Here is a 27,954-nt window from a genome sequence, read left to right as displayed (position 1 = left end):
ATAAGATACTGAGTCCTCAACATCTGTTCGTCAGTTGGAGTTGAGGGCACTCAGCACAAGGATCAGTCCCCTTATCCTTTTATTTTATACCAAAAATAGAAGAGCCAGGAAATGTACATATTTTAAGTTCTCATGATTTATTCTATTGCCTCTGTCTTCGTTGGTTAACCACATGTCAAATGCCAAGACTGTGAGCCAAAGCTGAATATATGTTTTATCTGTCCTAGGTCTTTTATGCTGTCTTGGACCAACTCTACCATGGGGAACATCCTCTAAAGAGGTCAACCACAGAAATTTTAAAGGAAACCCAGGAGAAATTTTATGGATTACCATATGTACCAAACACTGTGAGTATAACATTTCATTCTCATTCATACTTTAAAAGAAAAGGAAAGTTTGGAAATGCTTAGGCCTTGTGACTCTAGCAGGCTGACTAAGCTGTCATCCCCTTTCAGCAGAATCTTAAAATCTCCACATTTCCTATCAATATAATTCAAAACAGAGGCTGCTTACTGAGGTTTTTGGAGTAAATATCCAGATGTGCCACTACTGGAGTTGAAATTTTTCAGTTTCAAAACTTCTGTCAAGCTACTGTGCCTGTGTGTGCCTGCATTTAAATATAATCTCCTTGCTTCTGTGATGAGAATATGGAGTCAGTACTCTATTAGTACTATATTTCAGAATGACAAAGAGCTTAGTGGAATTAGTTTGTTTCTATATTTTTGGGACTGTGAAAAACAGCAGTTTTGGTCCTCTCTGACAGTCCAACAGCCAATTTGGCAAATGAAGCAAATTATGTAAAACCTGCTGTATGTTGTTAGCATTCGGAGAATACAAGATTATTAATCCTTTTTCTGAATGTGAATGTGTGTATTTTAATTATGAGAAAATTATATTCTGAGTATGCAAAACAGTTTATCCTTGCAATTTAAATCACATTTTAAACAAACAAACAAAAGTGAATCAATTGTTTAGTTACGCATGTCGTTCTTATACTCTATCCTATCAAATCCTGAACCCAGGAGTCCAGCCTGAGTAGCCGTTCACCCCTCCCATAATGTAGTTGTGTTCTTTCATTGCTTGGTGCTGCGCAGGAACCGAACAACCCTTCACCATAAAGAATGGGGCTCCAGTTCCCCTAAAGAGTGTGCATCCTTTCCCTACAAACCCTTCCTGCTCCTTAGGCAGCAGCTAATTCCACTTCCATGGCCCCCTCCTCAGCCACAGAGTCAGAGGCAGAATATTCCTAGATAATAGAATTTGGTTGTATATTGTCTTTAATACTCAAACTTTGTTGTTCAAATACTCTTAATATAGAATGATTAGGCACATGGAGGCATTTAATAATTGTTCAAATAATCTTGAACTTTAGAACCCCTATCCTCCTGCAAATCCCTAAGAGTGGGACATTGGAGAGGTTATCAGGTAAATTCCTTTCTTGCTTTGAAAATTGTCTTAATCTCCACCTTCAGAATTTATCCACAGGATGGTGCCTGTAACATTAAGCAGCATCTTGTAGTGCAGCATAGTATCACCATTTTAGTACAAGATTTGTTGTATGACTTGATCTCACTGTCTTTGCCAGTACAAAAGTACTAATACTTGAGTTATATTGTCAATATGTTGTCTAGTTTCTTATATTCAGAATTTGAGGGCATCTGGGCTAGGACTTTTAACAAATTTAATGCCTACATTGCGCTTATCAAGAAACTACACTACAAGAACAGTAACTTTTGTAGCATAGCTCTTGCTACCTGATAAGGTGGAGGTGCAGGAGGCATCCCACAAACTCTGATATCCGTCAGAGCATCGGACTCAGTAAAATTGCACTATCAATTAATGACGTGATCATCGAACCAGCTAAGGTGGTGTGGCACACACCTGCCACGTGTGCTCCCACCCTTAAAAGGATGGACAAGATGTGTTTTTTCCCAGCCAAACGGACAGAATTTTTATTTAGTCATCCAGCACCAAATCCACTGGTTGCCCAAGCAGCATCAGAGAGAAACAGGCAACACCAGATATGATCTTTTCCACTTGATAAGGAAGCTAAGGACTGTACTGTTGGCAGAAAGATCTTTTCAGCTACCAGCCTGCAATTCACAATAGCAAACTGTCAGGTGCTTTTTGCCAAGTACAGCCTTGTGAACTACAAGATAGAGTTTTCAGATAAGATTCCACATGAGAATCATAGAATATCAGCGTTGGAAGGGACCTCAGGAGGTCATCTAGTCCAACCCCTTGCTCAAAGCAGGACCTAGCCCCAACTAAATCATTCCAGCCAGGACTTTCTCAGGCCTGACCTTAAAAACCTCTAAGGAAGGAGATTCCACCACCTCTCTAGGTAACCCGTTGCAGTGCTTCACCACGCTCCTAGTGAAAAAGTTTTTCCTAATATCCAACCTAAACCTCCCCCACTGCAACTTGAGACCATTACTCCTTGTTCTGTCATCTTGTATCACTGAGAACAGTCTAGGTCAATCTTCTTTGGAACCCCCTTTCAGGTAGTTAAAAGCAGCTATCAAATCCCCCCTCGTTCTTTTTTTCTGCAGACTAAATAATCCCAGTTCCCTCAGCCTCTCCTCATAAGTCATGTCCTCCAGCCCCTAATCATTTTTGTTGCCCTCCGCTGGACTGTTTCCAATTTTTCCACATCCTTCTTGTAGTGTGGGGCCCAAAACTGGACACAGTACTCCAGTTGAGGCCTCACCAATGCCAAATAGAGGGGAATGATCATGTCCCTTGATCTGCTGGCAGTGCTCCTATTTATACAGCCCAAAATGCTATTAGCCTTTTTGGCAGCAACGGCACACTGTTGACTCATATCCAGCTTCTCGTCCACTGTCACCCCTAGGTCCTTTTCTGCAGAACTGCTGCCTAGGGACTCAGTCCCTAGTCTGTAGCAGTGCATGAGATTCTTCCATCCTAAGTGCAGAACTCTGCACTTGTCCTTGTTGAAGCTCATAAGATTTCTTTTGGCCCAATCCTCCAATTTGTCTAGGTCCCTCTGTATCCTATCCCTAACCTCCAGCATATCTACCACTGCTCCCAGTTTAGTGTCATCTGCAGACTTGCTGAGGGTGCAATCCACACCATCCTCCAGATCATTAATGAAGATTTTGAACAAAACCAGCCCCAGGACCAACCTTTGGGCTCTCTGCTTGATACCGGCTGCCAACTAGACATGGAGCCATTGATCACTACCTGTTGAGCCCAAGGATCTAGCCAGCTTTCTATCCACCTTATAGTCCATTCATCCAGCCTATACTTCTTTAGCTTGCTGGAAAGAATACTGTGGGAGACCGTGTCAAAAGCTTTGCTAAAGTCAAGGAATAACACGTCCATAGCTTAGAGGACAGTTTGAAGTACTCATCTAAGAGGGAAATGTGACTGTGAAGTCATCACTGCAAACTGCCTTCAATGCGGCTGACATGGCTGCTTGGTCAGTAGCTACTGCTGTGGTTGTGAGAAGAGTGGCTTACTCATCAGGGTTCCTGAAGGAGAGCTAAGTCACAATAGAGGATCTGCCCTTCAGAGGAAACTTAGATTTTTAGTGAAAGATGAATGAGTCCCTATGTTCGTTAAAAGTATCCAGGGCAATTCTCTGCTCCCTCCGGATTTATTCAAGAGACAAAAATCAACTACTGAACTATTTTTCCATCATAGGCCTTATGAGCCCCCAAGGAAGTGCACACAACTACAGAGGCTTAGACAAACAACTCCTTCTGCCTCCTCCTTCCAACTGGAACCTAAGGGGCTGCAAACCATTTCCGTAGCCTAATTTGTCTAACTTTTTCTGCTTTGGGGGCCATTTAGCCCACTTCTTTGACAACAGGCAGAGCATTACATCCAACAGATGACTTCTTGATATTATCCAAACAGGATATACAGTAGAATTTCTCTCCCTTTCCCCTCCTCATCCACTGTCTCGATCTCTCTTCAGGGATCACTCTCACAAGGAGATAGACTCCCTTCTTCAACTGTGAGCCACAGAACCTGGGTTCTCCCCTTTACCATGGAGGAGGATTCTGTTACAAATACTTCATAATTCAAAGAAAAAAACATAAGCCTACAGCAACTCAGTGTCTATATCCCAGCAACACGATTTAGAATGGTAAGTTGGCAGCAGTAATTCTATCATTAAGCAAAGGACACTAGTTCATAATTCACATGAAGGATACCTGTTTTCATGTACCTCGCTTGCACACAGGAAAGTTCTCAGGTTTACCATAGGTTCCTATCGTTAACAATACAAGCTTCTTCGCTTCAGTCTTGTTACAGCCCCAAGGCTGTTTACGGAAATGATGTCAGTGGCAGCCCACCTTCACCTCAAGGGACTCTCAATATTTCTGCCCCTCGACAAACAGTTACTGACTGGGAGATCTCACTAAGAGGTCCATTCTGCAACAAGAGCTCCTATTCTAGCTGCATCAGTCTCTGGGCATCTCTGTAGACAAAGAGAAATCGTTATTAGTCCTCACATAGACAGAAGAATTCATTGGAGCAACACTGAACTCTGTCACAGCCAGAGCTTTCCTGCCAGAGGACAGATTTTTGACAATGACAGCAATGGTCATGGAGCTTCAGGCCAGTCCACAGACCTGGGTTCAAACTTGTCTCACTCTTAGGCCAGTGGCAGCCTGTACTTATGTAACACCATTTGCAAGGCTCCGACTTTGTGCCTTAGCTGAAAACTTAGCTCAAAACAGTGTACATCCCAAGCAGAGACTGCATGGAAAAAGAGCCATCGCTCAGAGAATACAGGACTCAGTAAACTGATGGGCAAACAGCCACCATATGTGCACAGGAATTCCTTTCACGCCACCACCACCACCACTAGAAAAGTATTAATTCTGGATGCCTCCTCCCTAGGCTGGGACATCCATCTGGACGAACAAATGGCAGAAGACACTTGGACACCTCAAGAGTTCAGAATGCATATAAATCTGCTATAACTGCAAGCAGTCCGCAGGGCTTGCAAATGCTTCCTCCCATGCACAGCGGTGAGACATGCACAAGTACGATTGAACAAGTCAACAGTAATCTATATCAACAGACCAAGTGATGCGAAATCCACTCCATTATGGGCAATAACCGTCAACCTATGGAATTGGTGCATCAGTCACCACATCCCTCCTGGAGCAATGCAAAAAACTCGTGGACAGCCTTAGCAGATTCCTATCAAGGGACCGTGAATGGGAACCACACAATTTGATAATACAGCAAATGTTCTACCTATGGGGGCACCTAATATGTGAGCCCGTTTTAACGTAATTTAGATGGAATGTGAGGCTGTGGCTTCCTGCTTCTGAGCTAATAGCTGCTGCTTGGCAGCTCTTTTAATATGATTGTAGACGAAGGCCTTAGGCTTTAGGCCTTACAGTATGGCTGCAGACAAAGGCCTTATCCTTACAGAGCCCTCCTGGCTGACCCACTGTCTTTCATAAGAAGGCTTCCCTATGACTTTACCCTACATGTACAACCAATGTGATCTCAGAATTCCATTTAAACTAGATTGACTATCTACCTGTCTTCTCACCAAAACTCACAAGACAGGAGACTTCATATTCTGGAAGTATGAAGAGTGTTAGCATTCTATCCAGGCAGAAAAAAATTCTTTTGAAGGTTTCCCAAGCTAATTATATCCTTTTACTGAACACATGAAGGGAGAAGCTATTTTGGTGCAGAAACTACCCAAACATATCTCTGGCTGGATCCTGCTGTGTTACGAAGTGGCTGGCACCTCTCCTCCCTAGCGTATCAGGACTCACTCCTCTAGAATGCAGGTGGTGTCAGCGAAGTTCCCCTAACTGAGATTTGTAAAGTTACAACTTGGAGTTCATTTCATAGCTTTGCAAAATATTACATTGTAGTGCAGACCTCAGCAGCTGATGCGGCAGTGAGCTCGGCAGTCTTCCATTCACTGACTTCCTTGAGGTTCTCCCACCCTCGTCCATAAGGAAGACTGCTTGTCAGTCACCCACAGTGGAATACAGATAGGGGCCAGAGCTTGAAGAAAGAGGTTACTTGTCTTTCTGTCACTTGAGTTCTTGGAGATGTGTGGTCCTATCTGTATTCCACTACCCACCCTTCTCTTCCTCTGCTGCAGCTCTGGCCCATTGCAGTAGAGGGAAAACTGGAGAGGCAGTGCTTTCACACTGCCTTATTCTCTCACTCTACAGCATGAGGAGAGGAAGTGCACAGGCATGGTCTTCAGAAAGTCTCGCCTGTGTGGAACGCATGCATGCCCACAGTAGAATATCGAAAGGGGCCACACAACATGAAGAATTCAGGTTACAGAAAGGTAAGTAACCTCTCCTTTGAGCTATAGAGAGTATTAAATGTAGCACAAACCAAATAACATACTTTTTGCTTTCCCATCAGTGCTAGTAATAATTAAAAGACTATTGTGTATTTCCAGTAGTCTTTAACTCGACGTTTATATGGCTGTCAGAAGAGCTTTAGTAACATCTTGAAGAATCACAGTTACTGTAGGATAAATAACTTGTTTTCTGCTCCTGAGTAGGGGAATAGAATTGAATAACTCAATTATACATTTTGGGTTTATTCTCTTCCTGACATATGCATGTAACTTCTGTTAATGCTAATGGAAATTATCTGCCCATGTTGAGAGGAGACAACTTTGAGGCAGCAATCATATAGTTATGAAAAGACAACAGTGATGGACTAAATTCTGCACTTTTCTTCATCTAGTGCAAGCCCGTTGACTTCATGTGGGTTGCATTGTATGTAGGTCAGCACAGACATTCCTGTTACATCTAAAAGAAAAGAGAATGACACAGTTCTTCTCAAAGCCTGGCTTTAAACACTGCTTTTCCACATTCAGTTGTGAATTGCTCTTAAATTGTGGTTCCACCCTAAATAGTGACTTTGTAAAAATGAACCTGTGGAGTTCCATATTAATTGTTTGCTCTTCATAGCAAACTTTCTCAGTTCTCAAGTAGATGTATGTTTCTTTTTATTTCTCCTTCACTCCCAGCTCCATAAACTCACCCTGGGCTCTGAAAACTTGTGTGCACTATAAAAGTTACTCAGTGCTGACAAGATTTCAGCAGTAGATGCAGCTGAACTATTGTTGAAAGCTGTTTAGCCAAGAGCCGTTGGTTCAGCTGGATCCCATCCATCTCACATACCCTTACATCTAATAGAGATTCTGCAGGCTGAACTAGATCATAGAACCACAGGGTTAGAAGAGTGCAAGGGTCATGTAGTCTAATCCCCTGCCAAGATGCAGTATGTGTTGTATCTAAACCAGTGATACTCAGACTGAGGCTCAGGAGCCGCAAGTGGCTCTTTAATGTGACTCCTGTAGTTCTTTGCAGCAACTGATATTAAAACACTGTGCAGTTTAATTATTAATCAGTTGTAGAATACTTGGTCAGTCGTTTTGCTGTGAGAGTAATATGTATCTAAAAATAGTAAATGAAACAATGAATTCACACTACTATGGGTTTTTCGGGTAATGATCACTAATTCGGCTCCTGAATCACTGAGGTCTGAGTATCACTGGTCTAGAAACCATCCAAGACAGATGGCTATCCGGCCTCTTTTTGAAAACCTCCAGTGAAGCAGTGTCCACAACTTCCTTAGGCAGTTTTTTCCATTGTACTACTGTTCTTACAGTTAGGAAGTTTTTCCTGAAATTTAATCTAAATCTGCTATGCTGTAATCTGAACCCATTGCCTGTTGTCCTGCCCTCTGTGGCAGGAGAGAACAACTTTTCTCCATCTCTTTCAAGTAGTTGAAGACTGCTATCATGTCCCCGCCCCCCATCTCCTCTTTTCCAAACTAAACACAGCCAGTTCCTTCAGCCTTTGCTCACGCTTGCCTTTGATCTCCTATGTCGCTCATCTCTGGATCCTTTCCAGTTTCTCTACATCCTTTCTATACACTGGTGACCAAAATCAGACACGGTACTTCAGCTGAGGCCTAACCAGCCCTGAATAGAACGGTACTATCAGCTCCTGTAATTTGCTCTGTTAATACAACCCAAAATTTGTATGGCTCTGTTAATACAACCCAAAATTTCTTTTGCTTTTTTTACAACAGCATTGCATTGTTGATTCATGTTGATGTGATCCACCAAAACTTCCAGATCCTTCTCAGCAGTGCTGCTGTTAAGCTAGTTATTCCCCGTTCTGTATTTTTGCATTTGTTTTTTCTTCCCTAAGTGTAGCACCTTAGGATATGTCTTCACTACCCGCCAGATTGGCGGGCAGTGATCGATCCAGTGGGGATCGATTTATCCCATCTACACGCAATAAATCGACCCCCAAGCACTCTCCCGTCGACTCCTGTACTCCATCGCCATGAGAGGTGCAGGTAGAGTCGACGGGGGAGCGGCAGCAGTCGACTCACCTTGGTGGAGACACCACGGTAAATCGATCTAAGTATGTCGACTTCAGCTACGTTATTCACGTAGCTGAAGTTGTATAACTTAGATCGATCCCCCCTAGTGTAGACCAGGGCTTATATTTGTCTTTGATTAATTTCATTTTGTTGTCGATAGCCTGGTTCTCCACTTTATCAAGATCCCTTTGAATTTTAGCTTTATCCTCCAAAGTGTTTGCAACGTCCCCTAGCTTTGTCTCATTTGATCAGTGTGCTCTCTATTCCTACTTCCAGGTCATTAATAAAATGTTAAGTAATGCTGGACCCAACACAGATCCCTGAAGAACTCCAGTTGAGATCTCCTTCCAATCTGACATAATTCCATTAATCGTTAATCTTTGTTTGCGGTTGGTTAACCAATTATTATTCCTGAGGGAATTCTACACCAAAAAAATTAAAATTCTGCACACAATATTTTAAAATTCTGCAAAATTCTGAAAATTTTACTGGTCAATAAAAAAAAATGTGGAAGCTCCAGCATGGCAGTGGGGAGCACAGGCCACTGACTGCATGGAAGTGAGAGATCACCCTGCAGCCCACCCACCCCCGCCCCGAGACACAAACTCAGCAGTGAGGCTGCACATGACCCCAATACAGTGTAAGGGCTGGGCCTGCCCCAGAAACACTCCGGGGCCCTGCTCTTCCATGACAGGCGCACCAGGTATGAGCAGGCAAGCTCAGCCTGGCAGGATCCAAGTGTGGGGGGATCCAGATGTGGGGTAAGAGGGTTCTGTGTAGGGCAGTCTGGGTGCAGGTGGCTCAGTGGGAATTCCGAGGGGGGATCTTGAGGCACAGGGGCTCTTCGGGGGGTTCCAGGTGCAGGGGCAATGGAACTCTGCAGGGGGTCCAGGTAAAGGAGGAGGGCCTGGCTGTGGGAGTCTCAGGCTCAGTGGGGGAGGGGGGCTGAGTCTGGGGGGTATGGGGCTTGGCATGGGGGTTCTGGGATGTAGGGGGCTCAGCGGGGGAGTCCAGGTGCTGGGAGAGTGCGGCTTGGTGCGGTGGAGGTCCAGATGCGGGGGGCTCTTTGGGATGATCCAGGTGCCAGGGGTTGGGGCTCATCAGGATGGGGGTTTGAGTGTGGGGGCTCACCGGGTGGAGGTCACAAAAGCTTATACCCAAATAAATCTGTCAGTCTTTAAGGTGCCACCTGACTCCCTGTTGTTTTTGTGAATACAGACTAACATGGCTACCCCTCTGATACTTCTTCATTGAGCAGCAGACCCATACCACCCCTGATATTTCTTTTTTTATCTGACATATTTGTAGAACCCGTTCTTGTTGTCTCTAACATTTCTTGCCAGTTGTAACTCATTCTTTGCCTTGGCTTTCCTGATTTTGTCCCTACATGCTCGTGCTATTCCCATGTTCGCTTCCTTGGTGACATGCCTCTCCTTCCATTTCCTGTATGTATCCCTTTTGGTTTTTAGATAGCTAAAAAGCTCCTTGTGCTGCCACATTGGCTTCCTGTGACTCTTATCTTCCCTCTTCATTGGAATAGCTTGATCTTGAGCCTCTAATATTGCATCTTTTAGGAATTGCCAGCCCCTTTCAACTCCTTTTCTTCCGAATTAGTCTTTCCATGGGACTTTGCCTACTATTTCTGAGTTGGTTGAAATCTGCCTTTCCAAAGTCCAGTGTCCTGGTTTGCTATTCTCATGTCGTCTTTTCCTTAGGATCTTGAATTCTTATCAGATCATGATCACTTCCTCCCTAGTTCCTGACCAGCTTTTCATTTGCAACTAATTCATCCCTGTTGGTCAACACCAGATCCAAAATGGATGACCCCATAATTTCCTCAACTTTCTTAATCAGAATGTTGTCCCCTACACATGCTAAGAACTTGCAGGACATATTATGTTTTGCTGTATTAGTCTTCCAACAGATATCAGGGAAAATCCCCCATTAATACTAGCCCATGTGTGTTAGCTAATCTTGTTACCTGGTTGAAGAATGCCTCATCCACTTCCTCTTCTTGATTTGGTTCTCTATAATAGACCCCCACCATAACACTACTGTTATTGTTTTGCCTTCTTATCTTTACCCAGATACACTCAGTAGGTCTGCTGCTCACTTCCTCTTAGATCTTGGGGCAAGTGTATACATTCTTGACATATAGTGCAACACCTTCTCTTTTTTTCCCATACCCATCCTTCCAGAACAAGCTATATCTCTCAATGCTGCTGCTCCCACCAAGTCTCTGCAATGCCAATTAAGTCATAGTTTTCTTCAAAGACCATGACTTCCAGTTCATCCTGCTTGTTTCCCATACTCCTGGCATTGGTTTACAGGCACTGAAGATATTTGGCAGACTGCCCTGTTGCTTTTCTTCTTGCCTCTTTAATGCAGTTGTGGTTTCTAGTCCCTTCTCCAGAATTTATCCCCTTCCCCTCACTAATACCTCTGCAGCCCATTGTTTAAGATTATAGAATCATAGAAACGTGGGGTTGGAAAGGACTGCAAGAAGTCATCTATTCCAGCCCCCTACTGTGAGGCAGGCCCCACTCTCTGCCCCTAGACTAACCCTGACAGGTGTTTGTCTAACCTGTGCTTAGGGGATTCTACAATCTCCCTTGGAAGCCTAGCCCAGTACTTAACTATTCTTACAGTTAGAAAGTTTTTCCTAATATCTAATTTAATTCTCCCTTGCTGCAGATTAAGTTGATTACTACTTGTTCTATATTCAGTGGACATGTAGAACAATTGATCACTATCTTCTTTATAACATCCTTTAACATATTTGAAGACTGTTATTAGGTTCTCTCTTCCCCCCCCCCCCAAGTCGTTTTTTCTCAAGACTAAACATGCCCAGTTTTTTTTAAACTATCCTTATAGATTGATTTTCTAAACCTTGTATTATTTTTGTTGCTCTCCTCTGGACTGTCTCCAGTGTGTCGACATCTTTCCTAAAGTGTGGCACCAGAACTGGACACAGTGCTGCAGCTGAGGCCTCACCAGTGCCAAGTAGAGTGGGATGGTTTCCTCCTGCCTGGCATATGATACTTCCAATAGTACACCCCAGGGTATTAGTCTTTTTCACAACTGCATCACGTTTTGGCTCATATTCAGTTTGTGATCCATTATAACCTGCACTCTCTTTCTGCAGCACTACTGCCTAGCCAGTTTTTCCCCATTTTATATTTATGCATTTGGTTTTTCCTTCCTGAGTGTTTTACTTTGCACTTGTCTTTTATTGAATTTCATCTTGTTAATTTCAGACCAGTTCTCCAATTTATCAGGTTATGCTCTTAGTGGCATCTGTGCAGGCTGAAAACAGTGGGGTTGACTATGTATAAATGAGGGCCTAATTTGGTCTGTAGGGCCTCTGTTACTAGTGATCATGTCTGACCTGGAAATAACTCACCTTAATTATCAGAGCCCAGGTGAGTGTGGCAGATGTGGGGGACACTAATGATCAGTTTGACCTAGGAATGGAGAGAAATTGGTATAGAAATCGGTGAAATTCAACGAATAAGGTACTATACAATGCCAGTGTTGCAAAGTTAATTTTGGGGGGTAGAAAGTAAACTTTGCGCTTGTTACCTAACTACTTTTGACTTTATGCATAAAAATGAATAAAAGCCCAGATTATTGAGAAGATGTTTTTAACGAAAGAAAGCAATACCAGGTTCTAAGGGAGCAATACCAGCAATCAGTTTTCGTTCACCTCTCTTTTTAGATCACAGCAAAATAAAACAATTTTAATTTGGGAAAAGAGATGGGTTTTTGGTGAACAGTGTTTCCTCCTATTACGCACTTTATTCAACATCTAGTGGAACTCTTTCGTTGTATTCATATATAATATGCGTCAGAGCTAGCACGCACAAATTGTTGTCATTACCCATGATAGGAGAGTACATGTTTTGGTTTATATAACTTAGGATAGCAAGCCTTTTGATTATTTTCTGGGCTGCTGAATAATCTGACAATACACTTGATTTGTTCCAATACTGTTAAAAATGCAGTATTTCAGAAAGGTCACTTCTATTAGTGACCTAAAGCTTCCCTTAGGCAACAGGTTTAATTATGCTTCATACCTTTGTCCACAATGCAGTTTGGTTCATAGCGTAAGAAGTTTTCTTCATATTTAGTAGGCCATATCAAAGAGAAACACTTTGTTTCCTATTTGATGTTTTTGCTAATAAAGGTATTGAGGCTTTAAGGTATAATAGATTGATCCTTTTTCTACTAAGTAGTGTAGCTACTTGAGCAGACACTGATGCAGCTCTGATTATAACTTGTTAGTTTCCTGAAGAGTGAGACAGCCATTTGTCTACTTTTTGGATTTGGTATAACCCTCTACAGAGTTGTTGCTACTTTTGCCAAGTTGGAAACCCCAGTTATTTACAAAAAATTCAAATCCCTGGACTAGCTCTCAAATGGGCTTTCTTAAAATATACTATAAAATCAAACATAAGAATGTGAGTATGGTGAGAGGAAAATTAAATACTTTATAGAAGTTTGTATAAATAATAGCTAAAAGCAATTTGGAAAGGACTGGTGCCATGCTGAGTTAAACATTCAATTCAAACCTATAACAATGGTTAGAACTTTCAAAAACTCATGAAGTCACTCTAGGAGGGTTTTTTGTTTTTTTTGTTTTTCCCCGTTAAAGTGTTTCAGATACCTGTATGACAGGGAAAATACTGATAGCAAAGTATCATGAAATATTTATATTCCAGCAATATGACACTATTCACTGAACAACTGTGTCTGTGGCCACAGAATGTTTACAGAAATTGTAAGACAGAGAAGCACTTTTAAGGAATTTCTTTTTACAAGTGTTACCTCCATGAAACTCAAACAAATGTTTAGCAATATTTATGTGTAATGGAGCTGCTTTTTAAAGAACTATGAAGAAGAAATTTGTATATCTCCCTTACTGGTAATACTTTTAATTAACTTTTATAAATCACTTCGGGGGTGGAGGGGAGGAAGGGATTAAACTCTATTATTTAGTCGGTGCATAAAGTGAAATTCTCTCACATGCCAAACTCCCATTATTTTCAGGACAGAAGGACAGGTCCTACATATACTTAATAGCTCAATTATATCTATTATTTATATTTCAGTGGGGGGTAGTAATCCCAACTGATAACAAGGCCCTATTATTTGAGGTGCCATATAAACATATAAAGAAAAGGAGTACTTGTGGCACCTTAGAGACTAACCAATTTATTTGAGCATGAGCTTTCGTGAGCTACAGTGAGCTGTAGCTCACGAAAGCTCATGCTCAAATAAATTCGTTAGTCTCTAAGGTGCCACAAGTACTCCTTTTCTTTTTAAGAATACAGACTAACATGGCTGTTACTCTGAAACGTATAAACATATAGTAAGAGACAGTGCTTTCCCTGAAAAAGCTTTGCTTTAAATAGAAAAGACTGTCAACGTATCGGAGAAAGGAAGTTGTATCAACCCCATTTTTACAGATAGGGAACTAAGCCTCAGTGAAACTTGTCTTCACTGCAACAGTTAGCTAGACTTAACATGCTCAAATGAGAGCAAGCACAATTCAAAACAACACTCGAGTTAAGCATGGGGCTGGGTCTACCCTGCATACCATTGGCGGCAATGTATAGTGTGAAAAGCAGGCTGCCTCCGCACTCTGGTGTGTAGCTACATGTGTCAGAGAGAGGCTCTGGCAGGGGGAAGCAGCAGGAAAAGGCTTGCAGCAGGGAACTACCAGAGTCTTTCCCTGCTGCTGGTACACTGCTAAAAATAGGGGAGGCACTGAGTGGGCGTGTAGAGAGTCATGTAGGATATGTACCCTAAGGTTCTGGTGTGTCTTTATTCGATTTGCCTAAAGCAGTCTCTGCACTGCTGTTTATACCTGTACTGGCAGAGCATCCAGTGTATGTACTCCACATGCTGCTGTAAGGAGTGTGCAGTGTAGCTGTACCCTGGATTAGCTGCTGTTGTAACTGAAGTTGTTGCATCCTGCACTGCATTACTAGCTCAAGCATCAGTATTGCTTAAGCTTCAACCCACCTACCTACTCACCCCTGACAGGCTAGTTAGATGGAGCTTAAAGCACCACTTAACTCGAGCTAGAGTTTTGTGTGTGTGGTTGGGAGTTGTTAGGTTATAGTTATAACCCAAGTTATAACTCAAGCTAACTGCTATGAAGATACATCTTTTGAGTATGTCTACACTTTGAGCTAGGGGTGTGAGTCCCACCCAGCTCCAGGAGACATCATCTGTGCCAATTTTGATCAAGCTAGTGTGTTAAAATTGGAGTGTAGTCATAGCGATGAGAGTAGCAGAAGGGGCGACACTCAGTTTTCAGAGCACTGGCTTGATCAGAAATTACACCTCCAGCTCAACGTAATAGACATACTCTCTGGTTTGCCCAAGGTCACACTGTAAGCTGTGGCAGAGTCAGGAATTGAATCCTGATCTCCTAAATTCCAGTCTGGGGTATTAAGATATTCAGGCACAAGAACAGACTGGTACTAAAATAACATTCATTTACAATACTAAATGTCGCATTTTGTGGGTACAGAGGTTTTACCTGATTAAGCTGATATATTGGTAAAGATGTGTTTATAAAGTATATCGCTTTTTACTAGTAATTTTAACTTCTTACAATAATTTAGTTCAAAAAGGGAAACTTATATTCATCACAAGTATTATTTATATATGTTACCTTAAAGCATTGACTCGTTATTTAATTTAAGCCCAGTGTGTTATTAACAGAAAGTACTGAAAGATGGACTAAGACCTTAGTGGGGCTCTTGGTGGGAAAGGATCTGCCGATATTGACCTGATTGTGGGCCTGAGACATTAGTATTACTCATTCATGCCTGGTAACATGCTCTGTTTGTGTGTTTATTGCATGTGTGTATATGTTCAAAGCTATATATCAGGATAGAAGGGATGAATTTGGAAATTCTAAGGTTTGTGTATGATGTCAATATTTTACTTTAGAAAGCTATCATTTTATTGTAAAATGTGTAATACTACTAAGAAAGAGAGACAAGGTAGGTGAGGTATTATCTTTTGTTGGATCACCTTCTGTTGGTGAGAGGGACAAGCTTTCAAACCAGACGGAGCTCTTCTTCAGGTCTGGGAAAGGAACTTGAAAGCTTGTCTCTCTCACCAACAGAAGTTCGTCCAATAAATGATATTATCTCACCCACCTTGTGTGTCTCATAGCCTGGGAGCAAAACGGCTACAACTACACTGCATAATACTGCTAGTATAGCCTGTCTTAATTTACTACTTGTTCAATTTAAATATCCTAAATCTTCATTTGACTTTTGTCCTATCTGCCTGCCTTCCAGTCAGGATGTTAACGTGAACATCTAATAAAGGTTGTGAAGCAATGCTGAACCATAAATGTAACCTTTTGAAGTACATATTCTTCTATATCTCTCAAATGGCAATTTTCATCACGTTGTCTTGGAAGTGGATATATAGCAGTATATAGCTTTTGTACATTTGAGTCGTGATGATCAAGTCATTCAGTAGGTTAAATTTAAAATGTTTACATTTTTGTTAATAATTTAAATAATTCAACAACCATATGGTACATATCTAGAAACACTTAAGTGGTTAATTGCACATTAAATTCCTTTCCTCTTCCCCAATATAAACAACTGCAAAAATATTTACATTCCCTGTCTTGCTAGATTTATTTATGACTTTATAAGAAAAACACAGAAGTGTTATAAATTGAAACTTTAATCTCTTGTTTGACTCACTTTCTAAAATGTCAGTGGTGTCTTAGTTGGTTTATCTTACATACTATCCCACTCCTAACATCAGAAAGGCACTTCACTGTAAAAATTTGAACTATTGTGACATTAGCCAAACTAGTGGGAAATAAGAAGTCGTTTCTTATAATTAAGTTAGTTATTCCACCCAAAATCAGAAGCTGCAACTAGAGAAAAAGGGTTTTTTTAAAAATTCTTTAAAGATCTTTTTCATCTTTTTGTTACTCCAGTGTTATGCTGATGTAATTCTGTTGAAATTGGCAGAGTTTACACCAACATTAAACTGTAGTAACACAATAGTGAATCAGACCCAGCATATAGAAAAAAACCACCTCATCCCAAAACAAGTGTATCAATGATAAAACCACCCACTGAAATTCTGTGTATTTAAAATGAGAGAATGTATGGCTGACTAATGCTCCTCCAAAGAGTGTTCTTTATTTAAAATAAAATAGTGCATGAATGCCTTGGTTTTCTTCTAGATCAAACCATACCTCTCAACTTTCAAAACTGAGACACAAGCTAAGAAAATGTGTGACAAATCACCAAATTGTGGAACACCTGCATTTTGTGACATAATTATCAGATCATCATGTTTTTTTAACCTGGTTTAGGGATATTTTCTCATTCTGTGAATTAAACTGGTATTTTAAATAGAAAAGTTAAAAAACAAATTTCATCATTTGCAACCATAAGGACTCCCCAACACTCATGGCTTGTTAGCAGATCTTGAACCATGGAGTTTCAGATTCCCAGTGCAGACTTCTACTATTTGAGCTACACTTTGTGGGCCTTCCACTAGAAAGGCACCTAACGTAGACTTTGCCATTGAGTTTCAGAACTAATTGTCAAACAGCACTAGAAGGTTGGAGATTCTTTTCCTGGCTCTGGCAGGGATGTGTGTATATTGGTTAGAGTCTTGGTAGCCAAGCACACAGATTTAGCTTGTTAATTCTTGGAGGCAGAGTGGATGAGACTAGGATTTGCCATACTAGAGGCCTGGGCACTATTTCCCAGGTCTGCCCTGTTCAAACTCTCAGTTAACTTCTTTATAAAGTGGGAAAGAACAATACTTCAGTGCCCTCTTGGTTAAGGTATGAAGGCAATAACGAGAGCTCTGAAGGAGCAGAGAACAGCAGAGAGGCTAACAGAGGGAGTTTGCCTGGGATCTGTTTGAGAGGAGGTACACTAAGTGCTGCAAGGGAGAGATAGCTCAGTGGTTTGATCATTGGCCTGCTAAACCCAGGGTTGTGAGCTCGATCCTTGAGGGGGCCATTTAGGGATCTGGGGCAAAAATTGGGGCCTGGTCCTGCTTTGAGCAGGGGGTTGGACTAGATGACCTCCTGAGGTCCCTTCCAACCCTGATATTCTATGATTGTAAGTACACAGAAATATAGACAACAGTTAGTAAAGGTGAGACCAGAACTCCTGGTTCCCAGCTCAGTGCATCTTCCTCTAGGCTGAAAAGATGTGTGTGGACACTTTCTCTCAGGTTTGTAGAATATTGCCTCACTAGGCAGAACAGTGGAACAGGGAGCCTGTTAAGCTAAAATACATAATGCCCCACAAAAGCCAGTTTGCTTGGATTTTGCACTGAACAATGTACCAATTCTCCAGAATAAAAAGTGGCCCCAAAAGAGGGCAACACAATGTTTGATTTGCCTAAAGTTGCAGCTCCTCACATTGCTCCTCAGATTCTTGAATCTACAAATGTGGATCACTTTGCAAATATTGGGCCTAGATAAAGCAAGAAGGCCTGCTAAGAGCCTGGCTTTTACAATAGGTTTTATAATTAATCAGGAGCTCGGGCCGGGGGGAGGGGGTTGATGACTTTCAGCAGTTTTTCCACCTCATGCTGACGCCCAACTTCATGGGCTGTAGGAGCAGCAGCATCAAGCTGGCGCCAGATCTATGGCTTCTCCACCCAACGGTCCCTGCAGGAAAGAGGAGCTGGCTGTTCATCTGCTTGCATCTACTGCCAGGGATAAAAATTTAATTGGGCAGGGAGGGCCCCACCAAATATTACCTCCACCAAATATTTTTACTTATGGAAAGTATTTAGCAACTCTTCTGCTAAGATTTAATACAGTAGAAATTTTAAATTCAAAATAGTAAATGAAGGGAAAAAATATTTACATAGTTAATGTTGGATCTTGTAATATTTACCCTGTGATTTGTCTTCAGACTCAAAACTGAATGGACACACTTCATCTGCTTTGAAATAGTGGAAGATTTATGGAGACTAAATAACAGCACAAACTTTCAAAGAGTATTTTGAAAGGTTCAGGCACTTCTCAAGGACAAATCAAACAGTATTTGACTGGATTAGCACAGTCACTGAGGTTTTTTTTTCTTCTAAAAGGAAATAGTAGTCTAAACAGTTTCAGTATTTTACAGCACTAATGCCATTAAATGAAAACAAAGACTAGCTATAGATCAAATGAAAACTAGTTAACAATGGGAATGTAATGTTACACAATGCTATTTGCAACTCATTTTCCCTTCTAAAATTTTGGTTTAGCCTCACAAGGACTATAGCTGAATTTTGTATTAATTGATTTTGTTGTACTTTTGAACATTTGCTAAATCTCAGAATTCAGTCTAGACTTGATAGGTATAGGCTGGAAACATCTTCAACCATACATAACTGAAGTGTCAGCTAAACTTTTAAAGTTAGTAAAAGGATATCACTTATTAATAGGTTGTAGGGAACTGTAGTAATATCCTTAAAGTGTTGTTCCATACATTAAGAATGCAGCAAATGTGTATCTTAATTTAAACTCCTAAAAAGACTTTCAATTTATTTTGGTTAAAGTACAGCAGGGTTTTTTATTAGAAAGGATGAAAAGCCATTGCATATGGGATTTTGGAAATTCTTCAGACAAGATAATCAGGGAGGATTGATGGTATGTTGATAGAAAGCAGGCATCTTTAACTAATAATTTCAGTGGATCAGTCACGCACCTTTATTTCTGTCAGCTATACTGTACAAAAAACAGGCAGTAACATGACCTGCAGATGGCATATTATTGTAACCTCTGGGCTATAATATAAAATACACTGTTTAATAAACTCCTGGAATGTCTTCATGGAACTTTTTCATAATTATTACATATATTCCTAGAGTAGATGATATACTCAGAATCTTCATTAACTTTCTTGCAGCTTAACAGAAACATAACCCTGTAATAAGAAGTGCGTCCTAATTGTGTATGTCTAGCCTGCAGGTTTTCCAACAGGGAAATTCATGTGTCAGATCTTTTTTATCGATATGGAGAAATCATTCAGCCCTGGAAATTGGAAATCAAGAGTGTAACCATAAGAAATTTTAAAAAATATAGTTTTTAAGCTGCAAGATGCATATCTAATTTAAGTCCAGTTAAGATGGTATTGTCTTTTTATGAATTATAAAGTTACTTAAGGGAGCATTAACTGAGATGTACTGAGAGCTGGAGTAAGGAAATTGGTAATTGCTGCAAGGAGGACAGTAATTGGAATCTACTTTGTGTGGGGACGTTACAGTAGGTTGTGGGAAGAGAGTGGTGACATACTAGAGCTATTTGTGTTCTGCAGTGAGAGACAGTCTGAATCATAGAATATCTGGGTTGGAAGGGACCTCAGGAGGTCATCTAGTCCAACCCCCTGCTCAAAGCAGGACCGATACCTGACTAAATCATCCCAGCCAGGACTTTGTCAAGCCTGACCTTAAAAACTTCTAGGGAAGGAGATTCCACCACCTCCCTAGGTAACGCATTCCAGTGTTTCACCACCCTCCTAGTGACAAAGTTTTTCCTAATATCCAACCTAAATCTCCCCCACTGCAACTTGAGACCATTACTCCTTGTTCTGTCATCTGCTACCACTGAGAACAGTCTAGAGCCATGCTCTTTGGAACCCCCTTTCAGGTAGTTGAAAGCAGCTATCAAATCCTCCCTCATTCTTCTCTTCTGAAGACTAAACATCCCCAGTTCCCTCAGCCTCTCCTCATAAGTCATGTGTTCCAGTCCCCTAATAATTTTTGTTGCCCTCCGCTGGACTCTTTCCAATTTTTCCACATCCTTCTTGTAGTGTGGGGCCCAAAACTGGACACAGTACTCCAGATGAGGCCTCCCCAATGTCGAATAGAGGGGAACGATCACATCCCTCGATCTGCTGGCAATGCCCCTACTTATACACCCCAAAATGCCATTGGCCTTCTTGGCAACAAGGGCACACTGTTGACTCATATCCAGCTTCTCGTCCACTGTCACCCCTAGGTCCTTTTCTGCAGAACTGCTGCCTAGCCATTTGGTCCCTAGTCTGTAGCGGTGCATTGGATTCTTCCATCCTAAGTGCAGGACTCTGCACTTGTCCTTGTTGAAGCTCATCAGATTTCTTTTGGCCCAATCCTCTAATTTGTCTAGGTCCCTCTGTATCCTATCCCTACCCTCCAGCGTATCTACCACTCCTCCGAGTTTAGTGTCATCCACAAACTTGCTGAGGGTGCAATCCACACCGTCCTCCAGATCATTTATGAAGATATTGAACAAAACCGGCCCCAGGACCGACCCCTGGGGCACTCCACTTGATACCAGCTGCCAACTAGATAAGGAGCCATTGATCACTACCCGTTGAGCCCGACAATCTAGCCAGCCTTCTATCCACCTTATAGTCCATTCATCCAGCCCATACTTCTTTAACTTGCTAGCAAGTATACTGTGGGAGACCGTGTCAAAAGCTTTGCTATAGTCAAGGAACAACACGTCCACTGCTTTCCCTTCATCCACAGAGCCAGTTATCTTGTCATAGAAGGCAGTTAGACTAGTCAGGCATGACTTGCCCTTGGTGAATCCATGCTGACTGTTCCTGATCACTTTCCTCTCCTCTAAGTGCTTCTGGCCTCATTACTAAACACATTTTAAAGTCCAGCCTACACTGAAACCTAGCTGAGGGACAGGTGTGTTATACTCAGGTTTCTTGATATGGTGGTATTTGCAGAATGAACAAAACTTTGGTTACATTATTTCGTTAGGTGATTTAGGTTAGACCGGGGTAGGCAATCTATGGCACGGGTGCTAAAAGTGGCATGCAAGCTGATTTTCAGTGGCACTCACATTGCCCGGGTCCTGGCCACCGGTTTGGAGGGCTCTGCATTTTAATCTAATTTTAAATAAAGCTTCTTAAACATTTTAAAAACCTTATTTACTTTACATACAACAATAGTTTAGTTCTACGTTGTAGACTTATAGAAAGAGACCTTCTAAAAACGTTAAAATTTATTACTGGCACGCGAAACCTTAAATAAGAGTGAATAAATGAAGACTCGGCACACCACTTCTGAAAGGTTGCCGACCCTGGGTTAGACTTATCTAATGATAATTGCCAGGATTATTTCCTTTTCGTAAAATCAGTGTGGCACTTGCCACACATGCGATATAACCCCATTTTTCACTACCAACCCAGTTGTCCATAGCTTTGTTTAAAAAAATCCTTTGGTACAATAAATTTTATAGCTAATTCCTTTAATACCCTGGGATGTATGTCCTATCCACTGGCAGTTTTAAAAATATATTTAACTTTTGCTAATATTCCATTATCTGTTCTTGTCTCTTCAAGTTATATTATATGCCCTCATCATCGTAGGATCTGAGCGCTTTCGAGGGTACATTAAGTGATGTGACTGGCTAGCATCTGTTATATGTAGGTTTTTTTTCTTATCTGTTCCTCTCCCGAGGAAGTTGTGTGGGAATTTTTTTTTCTAAATATATTAGCAAAGGCAAGGCGAAACAAGTGCATCTTGTGCTTGTAATGAAAAGTGATGCTGTTTATGTTGGTTCTTACATTGGGAGTTGGTTTCACAGTGTTGGCCTAAGAAAGCTCTTTGTCCTGCACATTTGTGGTACAGTTTCATTTTGCTTGTGGAGTGGAGCTGTTGATAGTGGTACTCATCCTGGAGCTATAGGTGATCTTTTAGTTACCCTGGGCTCTGGCCATTGAGGGCCTTTGAGATAATGAAGACATTTGAGATGGTATTCTGTGGGAAGTCACTGTAGGAAATGGAGGGACAGTTCTATGTGTTCACAGTAGCCTGTGTTGCTGAAGAGACATGCTGCTGTGTTCTGTACTAGTTGGCATTTATGATGGTTATTGAAATTAAACCTTGCTGAGGAGCATAACAGAGGATTAAGTATTTTCCTTTCATGCCAAACTCCTGAAAACGGTTTTCTTTTATAGCAGAAAAAGCAGATGTATTCTTTCAGTTTTTCATAAGCAGATATATTTGGAAATTATTAAGATTTTAGGCATGTGAAGAGTGATTCAACAGTAAAGCTTTTTCCATTCTTGGGAGAGCTGTAACCTTTCAAGCTAAAACTTCAAATCCTCAATCTGAAGACTTAATATAGAATAAAATAAAGACTGACAAGTTTCCTGCTTCAGGCTTCTAAAAATGCTTGCCTTCTGATCTGTTTTTAAAATGTGTTTTCAGTTTAGTGATTATGGTTAAAATTAAGGGACGAGTTAGAAAAATTGTAGATGTTATGTATAAATGTTGCAACCGCAGTACTTTTATTGCAAGCTGAAAAATCTGAATTCAAGCTGAACTTAATTTCAGGCCCTGGACTGTAGGAGGTAAGAATAGTTGGAGCTGGATAAAAAAAATCATTTCATTTTTAAGAGCTTGCACAAGTCCCCTTGTGTGTGATTTTTGTATATTTCACTCCATCAAAAAATTTAAAATTGCTAATATTTCTCTGACTTTTAGTGACTGTGGCTTTATGCCTTGCAAAACAATTTGAGTAGAAACCTCTCGTTAAATGGGAAAGACAAAGCAAGAAGAAAGTTTTTGACTCATGCTGATATTGTAGGAACCGGGAGCCCATTTTCCAAACAGTGCTTTGGGAGTTGCATGGCTAAATTCCAGCTCACTGCTTTTGAAAATGTACCCCTCAGGGTTTTATTTCTGGCTGTTTAATGCTGAACAGACAACATGCTGCTAGCTCCTGTTTTTTCTCATCCCCTCACATGGATCTGGATCATGGAATTGGCCACAATTCTTTCCCTTGATTTGAGGCAGTAGGACTGATAACAAGCCACAGTTTTATCCACCAGAAGGCCAGCATTTCGTTTGACCCCACTCCAGTCTCTGTTCTGTGTTAGGTAGTTCAGAAATGCACCAGCACTAGATGGAGTACCTCAAAGCACTTTGTATATCTCAGCTGTCGTCACTTTGATCAGCCTCTTCCCATTCTTATATCTTACTTCTGGTAGGCTCCCAGCACCCTTTCACTCTTCTGCTTAGCCTGCCTCAGCACTTCTTGGCATCAGGGGCAGAAGCAGGGAGCCGACGCCTGTGGACCATGGGTTCTGATTCAAAGCATCTGCAAAGCTACCTCATTTCCCCCAATTCAAAACGTTCCTTAAAACTTCTTTGGAATGATACCTACAAACAATTTGACAATGGTAGGCCACTGGCGGGCGGAAACCACTGCCTATCATGCTGTCCAAAATTGTCTCATTGTTTCCCTTGTGACAAAGTTCCTCCTCTGCCTCGCGGGGACCTGTGCTTTCTGTCAGATTTGCTCGCCTCAGAGGTTCACGGCAGCCTTCAGTTTGGCCGCTTTTGCTAGAGGCTCAAACGTGCCATTCACTCAGCTAATCTCATTATTGGCCAGCATGGGGGAAATGGAGAACAATCTCCAGAGTCTCTGTTGTCCCACCTAGGGGGTCGGGGACAGGCCAGATCCCTTTCCAAATGTGACCTTCCCCTCTGGTGTGTCTCACAGAACAGATCAACTCCTCCTGTGTGAGATAGGGAGTTGGGGGAATAGGGGGAACCCGGGCCCACCCTCTACACCAGGTTCCAGCCGAGGGCCCTGTGGATAGCAGCTGTCTACAACGTCTCCTGTATCAGATGCGTGACAGCTGCAACTCGCTGGGCTACTTCCCCATGGCCTCTCCTCAGCACCTTCTTTATCCTCACCGCAGGACCTTCCTCCTGAAGCCTGATAATGTTTGTGCTCCTCAGTCCTCCAGAAGCACGCCTTTCTCACTCCCTGCTCCTTGCATGCCCCCCACTAACTGATGGGAGGTCCTTTTTAAACCAGGTGTCCTGATTAGCCTGCCTGCCATAATTGATTCTAGTAAGTTCTTAATTAGCTTGCCTGTCTTAATTGGCTCTAGCTGGTTCCTGATTGCTCTAGGGCAACCCCTGCTCTGCTCACTCAGGAAACAGAAAACTGTTCATCCAGTGCCCAGTATATTTGCCTTCTACCAGACTCCTGCATCCAACTGGTCTGGGTCTGCCACACCTTGTACTCCCCGGTAGTCTGTCTGTCTGTCCATCTGTTCTCTTTTCCTTATGTTTAAATTGGAAATTCTTTGGGGCAGGGACTGTCTATTTTTATTCTGCGTTTGTACAGTACCTAGCACAACAGGATCCTGGTCCATGAACAGGGCTCTTAAGTACTATGGTAATGCAAATAATAAATAATAATAATCAATTAAAAAATTTACCAGGCCTAGCCAAGCTTCTCCATTAAGCCTTCATGAAAGCCTGGGATGAGACAATGTCCTTATATGAAAAAAGGAGTACTTGTGGCACCTTAGAGACTAACCAATTTATTTGAGCATAAGCTTTCGTGAGCTACAGCTCACTTCATCAGATGCATACTGTGGAAAATACAGAAGATGTTTTTATACACACAGACCATGAAAAAATGGGTGTTTATCACTACAAAAGGTTTTCTCTCCCCCCACCCCACTCTCCTGCTGGTAATAGCTTATCTAAAATGATCACTCTCCTTACAATGTGTATGATAATCAAGGTGGGCCATTTCCAGCACAAATCCAGGGTTTAACAAGAACTTCTGAGGAACGGGGGGGAGGAATAAACAAGGGGAAATAGGTTACTTTTTATGTAATGAATCAACCATTCCCAGTCTCTATTCAAGCCTAAGTTAATTGTATCCAATTTGCAAATTAATTCCAATTCAGCAGTCTCTCGTTGGAGTCTGTTTTCGAAGTTTTTTTGTTGAAGGATAGTCACTTTGAGATCAGAAATCAAGTGACCAGAGAGATTGAAGTGTTCTCCGGCTGGTTTATGAATGTTATAATTCTTGACATCTGATTTGTGTCCATTTATTCTTTTATGTAAAGACTGTCCAATTTGCCCAATGTACATGGCAGAGGGGCATTGCTGGCACATGATGGCATATATCACATTGGTAGATGTGCAGGTGAACAAGCCTCTGATAGTGTGGCTGATGTTATTAGGCCCAGTGATGGTGTCCCCTGAACAGATATGTGGGCACAGTTGGCAACGGGCTTTGTTGCAAGGATAGGTTCCTGGGTTAGTGGTTCTGTTGTGTGGTATGTGGTTGCTGGTGAGTATTTGCTTCAGGTTGGGGGGCTGTCTGTAGGCAAGGACTGGCCTGTCTCCCAAGATTTGTGAGAGTGTTGGGTCATCCTTCAGGATAAGTTGTAGATCCTTGATAATGCATTGGAGGGGTTTTAGTTGGGGGCTGAAGGTGACGACTAGTGGCGTTCTGTTATTTTCTTTGTTAGGCCTGTCCTGTAGTAGGTGACTTCTGGATGACTTAGAACAATGCTTCCTCAGCTCTCGTCCCCTATCGTCCCTACTCTACTTGCGCTATATTGATGACATCTTCATCATCTGGACCCATGGAAAAGAAGCCCTTGAGGAATTCCACCATGATTTCAACAATTTCCATCCCACCATCAACCTCAGCCTGGTCCAGTCCACACAAGAGATCCACTTCCTGGACCGCTACAGTGCTAATAAACGATGGTCACATAAACACCACCCTATACCAGAAACCTACTGAACGCTATTCCTACCTACATGCCTCCAGCTTTCACCCTGACCACACCACATGATCCATCGTCTACAGCCAAGCTCTGCGATACAACCGCATTTGCTCCAACCCCTCAGACAGAGACAAACACCTACAAGATCTCTATCAAGCATTCTTACAACTACAATACCCACCTACGGAAGTGAAGAAACAGATTGATAGAGCCAAAAGAGTTCCCAGAAGTCATGAATAGAGACTGGGAATGGTTGATTCATTATAAAAAGTAACCTATTTCCCCTTGTTTATTCCTTCGCCGCCCCCCACTGTTCCTCAGACGTTCTTGTTAAACCCTGGATTTGTGCTGGAAATGGCCCACCTTGATTATCATACACATTGTAAGGAGAGTGATCACTTTAGATAAGCTATTACCAGCAGGAGAGTGGGGTGGGGGGAGAGAAAACCTTTTGTAGTGATAAACACCCATTTTTTCATGGTCTGTGTGTATAAAAACATCTTCTGTATTTTCCACAGTATGCATCTGATGAAGTGAGCTGTAGCTCACGAAAGCTTATGCTCAAATAAATTGGTTAGTCTCTAAGGTGCCACAAGTACTCCTTTTCTTTTTGAGAATACAGACTAACACGGCTGTTACTCTGAAACCTGTCCTTATATGAGCCTACCTTCCAAGGGTGCCTCTCAGTGGCCCAAAGGAAGCTGGTCAACTCTGGATTACACTTGTCCTCAGGATTGAATTGCCATCTCTCTCAAAAGCAAGAAGATGAGAGTGAGAAAGGACACCTCAGAAGATTCTTCACTGTTGCCTTCCAGAAAGACAATAGCAAAAGGTAGGTCTCTGTCCATTTTCCACCATTTTATATAGCAATTCCATCTCTTCTCATTGCTTTAAAAATGATGAATATCCAAGAAAGACGTGAGTTTCCTCCGTCACAACAATCAGAAGATGGAAAACTATTGGATTCAGATTCCAGTGCTTTTTGGCAATACCAAGCAAGTCATAGACTTCAGTGCTCCCTTCCTGAACTAGTCACATACAAAGAGTACTTCTCCGAAAGATCCATTCGGGTGAAAGCCTTTCCCCTCCTGATTAGTTTGGATAAAATGGTGACCAAAATTTGGGAAAAAACATGCAGTAAATATTCTTTTCCCAGAACTTTTTCTGGGAAAAACTGCCACTTGGGGAATGATCCACAGAATTTATTCATGAATTTGTGACAACTTCCCTCAAGGTCCAGGGGATCCAGGTCTTGCCCTACTTCGACAAATGGTTAATCAAGCACTTCCTCTGCCAGAGGTCCACTCAGATAGGTCCTGGGACTTTTCCCTCTCAGACTTCCTTGTTAGCCTTCCTTGCATATGCCACCTAGCCGCAATATTTTGTACTGGAAGGGATAGTCAGACCATCTGCTGACAGAATGGAAATGATTTTACCCACCACACAGTCTCAGTGTCTGCAGGGTCTGTCTGCCCTCTTAGTGATGCAAATGCTTGTGGCCTTCTGTACAGTACCCTGGACCAGCCTCTGTTCCAACTTCTTACTTCCCTCAGTTCAACTACAATAGAATCAAGGCTTGCAAACCCTCCAATGTTCTACATCTTGTTGGATGAACAGTTGCAATTGTGCAGAAGGATTCCCTTGTCAGAACCAGAATAAGTATGGTCACCGGTGATGTAGGTCCCAGGGTGAGGAGTGACTGATTCCAGGGTCCAACTTGGGGCTTATAGGCTCACCAGTAGGCTAAAATTCAAGGATGTTAGCACACAGTAACCACATCCGTTTAGAATCAGTGCCACCAGAGGTGAAATAGAAAGATTCCTAGTGGGGTGTCATCCCCTGGTTTCCAGCTTTCTCAGGTCCCTCTCCAATATGATGATCTGGATCCAGCACCTGGAGCCTCGGGGGATGATTTATTATTCTCTTTACACCAGATTTAACTACATTGAAATCAATGGGGTAATTGCTGTGAGAGGAATTAGTCCCTTAATCTTGAGTCCAAGTACCTCCTAATGCATCCCTT

At 41.9% G+C, this 27,954-nt stretch overlaps 1 protein-coding gene across 8 annotated transcripts in view; it reads left to right on the top strand.

Annotated features, from left to right (window-relative positions):
- MIPEP (mitochondrial intermediate peptidase) overlaps positions 1-27,954 on the top strand; it is a 138,569-nt gene that overhangs the window by 84,048 nt on the left and 26,567 nt on the right. For 3 of the 8 annotated variants that reach the window (XM_077809421.1, XM_077809412.1, XM_077809452.1), the window contains one exon: positions 228-347. In XM_077809421.1, the coding sequence (XP_077665547.1) occupies positions 228-347 (120 nt within the window). Of the gene's footprint in view, positions 1-227; positions 348-6,182; positions 6,305-25,667; positions 25,960-26,553; positions 26,764-27,954 lie in introns of those variants that run through there. The other 5 variants (XR_013345043.1, XR_013345044.1, XR_013345046.1 and 2 more) reach the window with 5 other exon arrangements.

Source organism: Eretmochelys imbricata, chromosome 1 (genome assembly GCF_965152235.1).
Source record: "Eretmochelys imbricata isolate rEreImb1 chromosome 1, rEreImb1.hap1, whole genome shotgun sequence".
Taxonomy (NCBI): Eukaryota; Metazoa; Chordata; order Testudines; family Cheloniidae; genus Eretmochelys; species Eretmochelys imbricata.
Note: the sequence above shows the minus strand (reverse complement) of the source record. Positions and strands in the feature narration are given on the sequence as shown.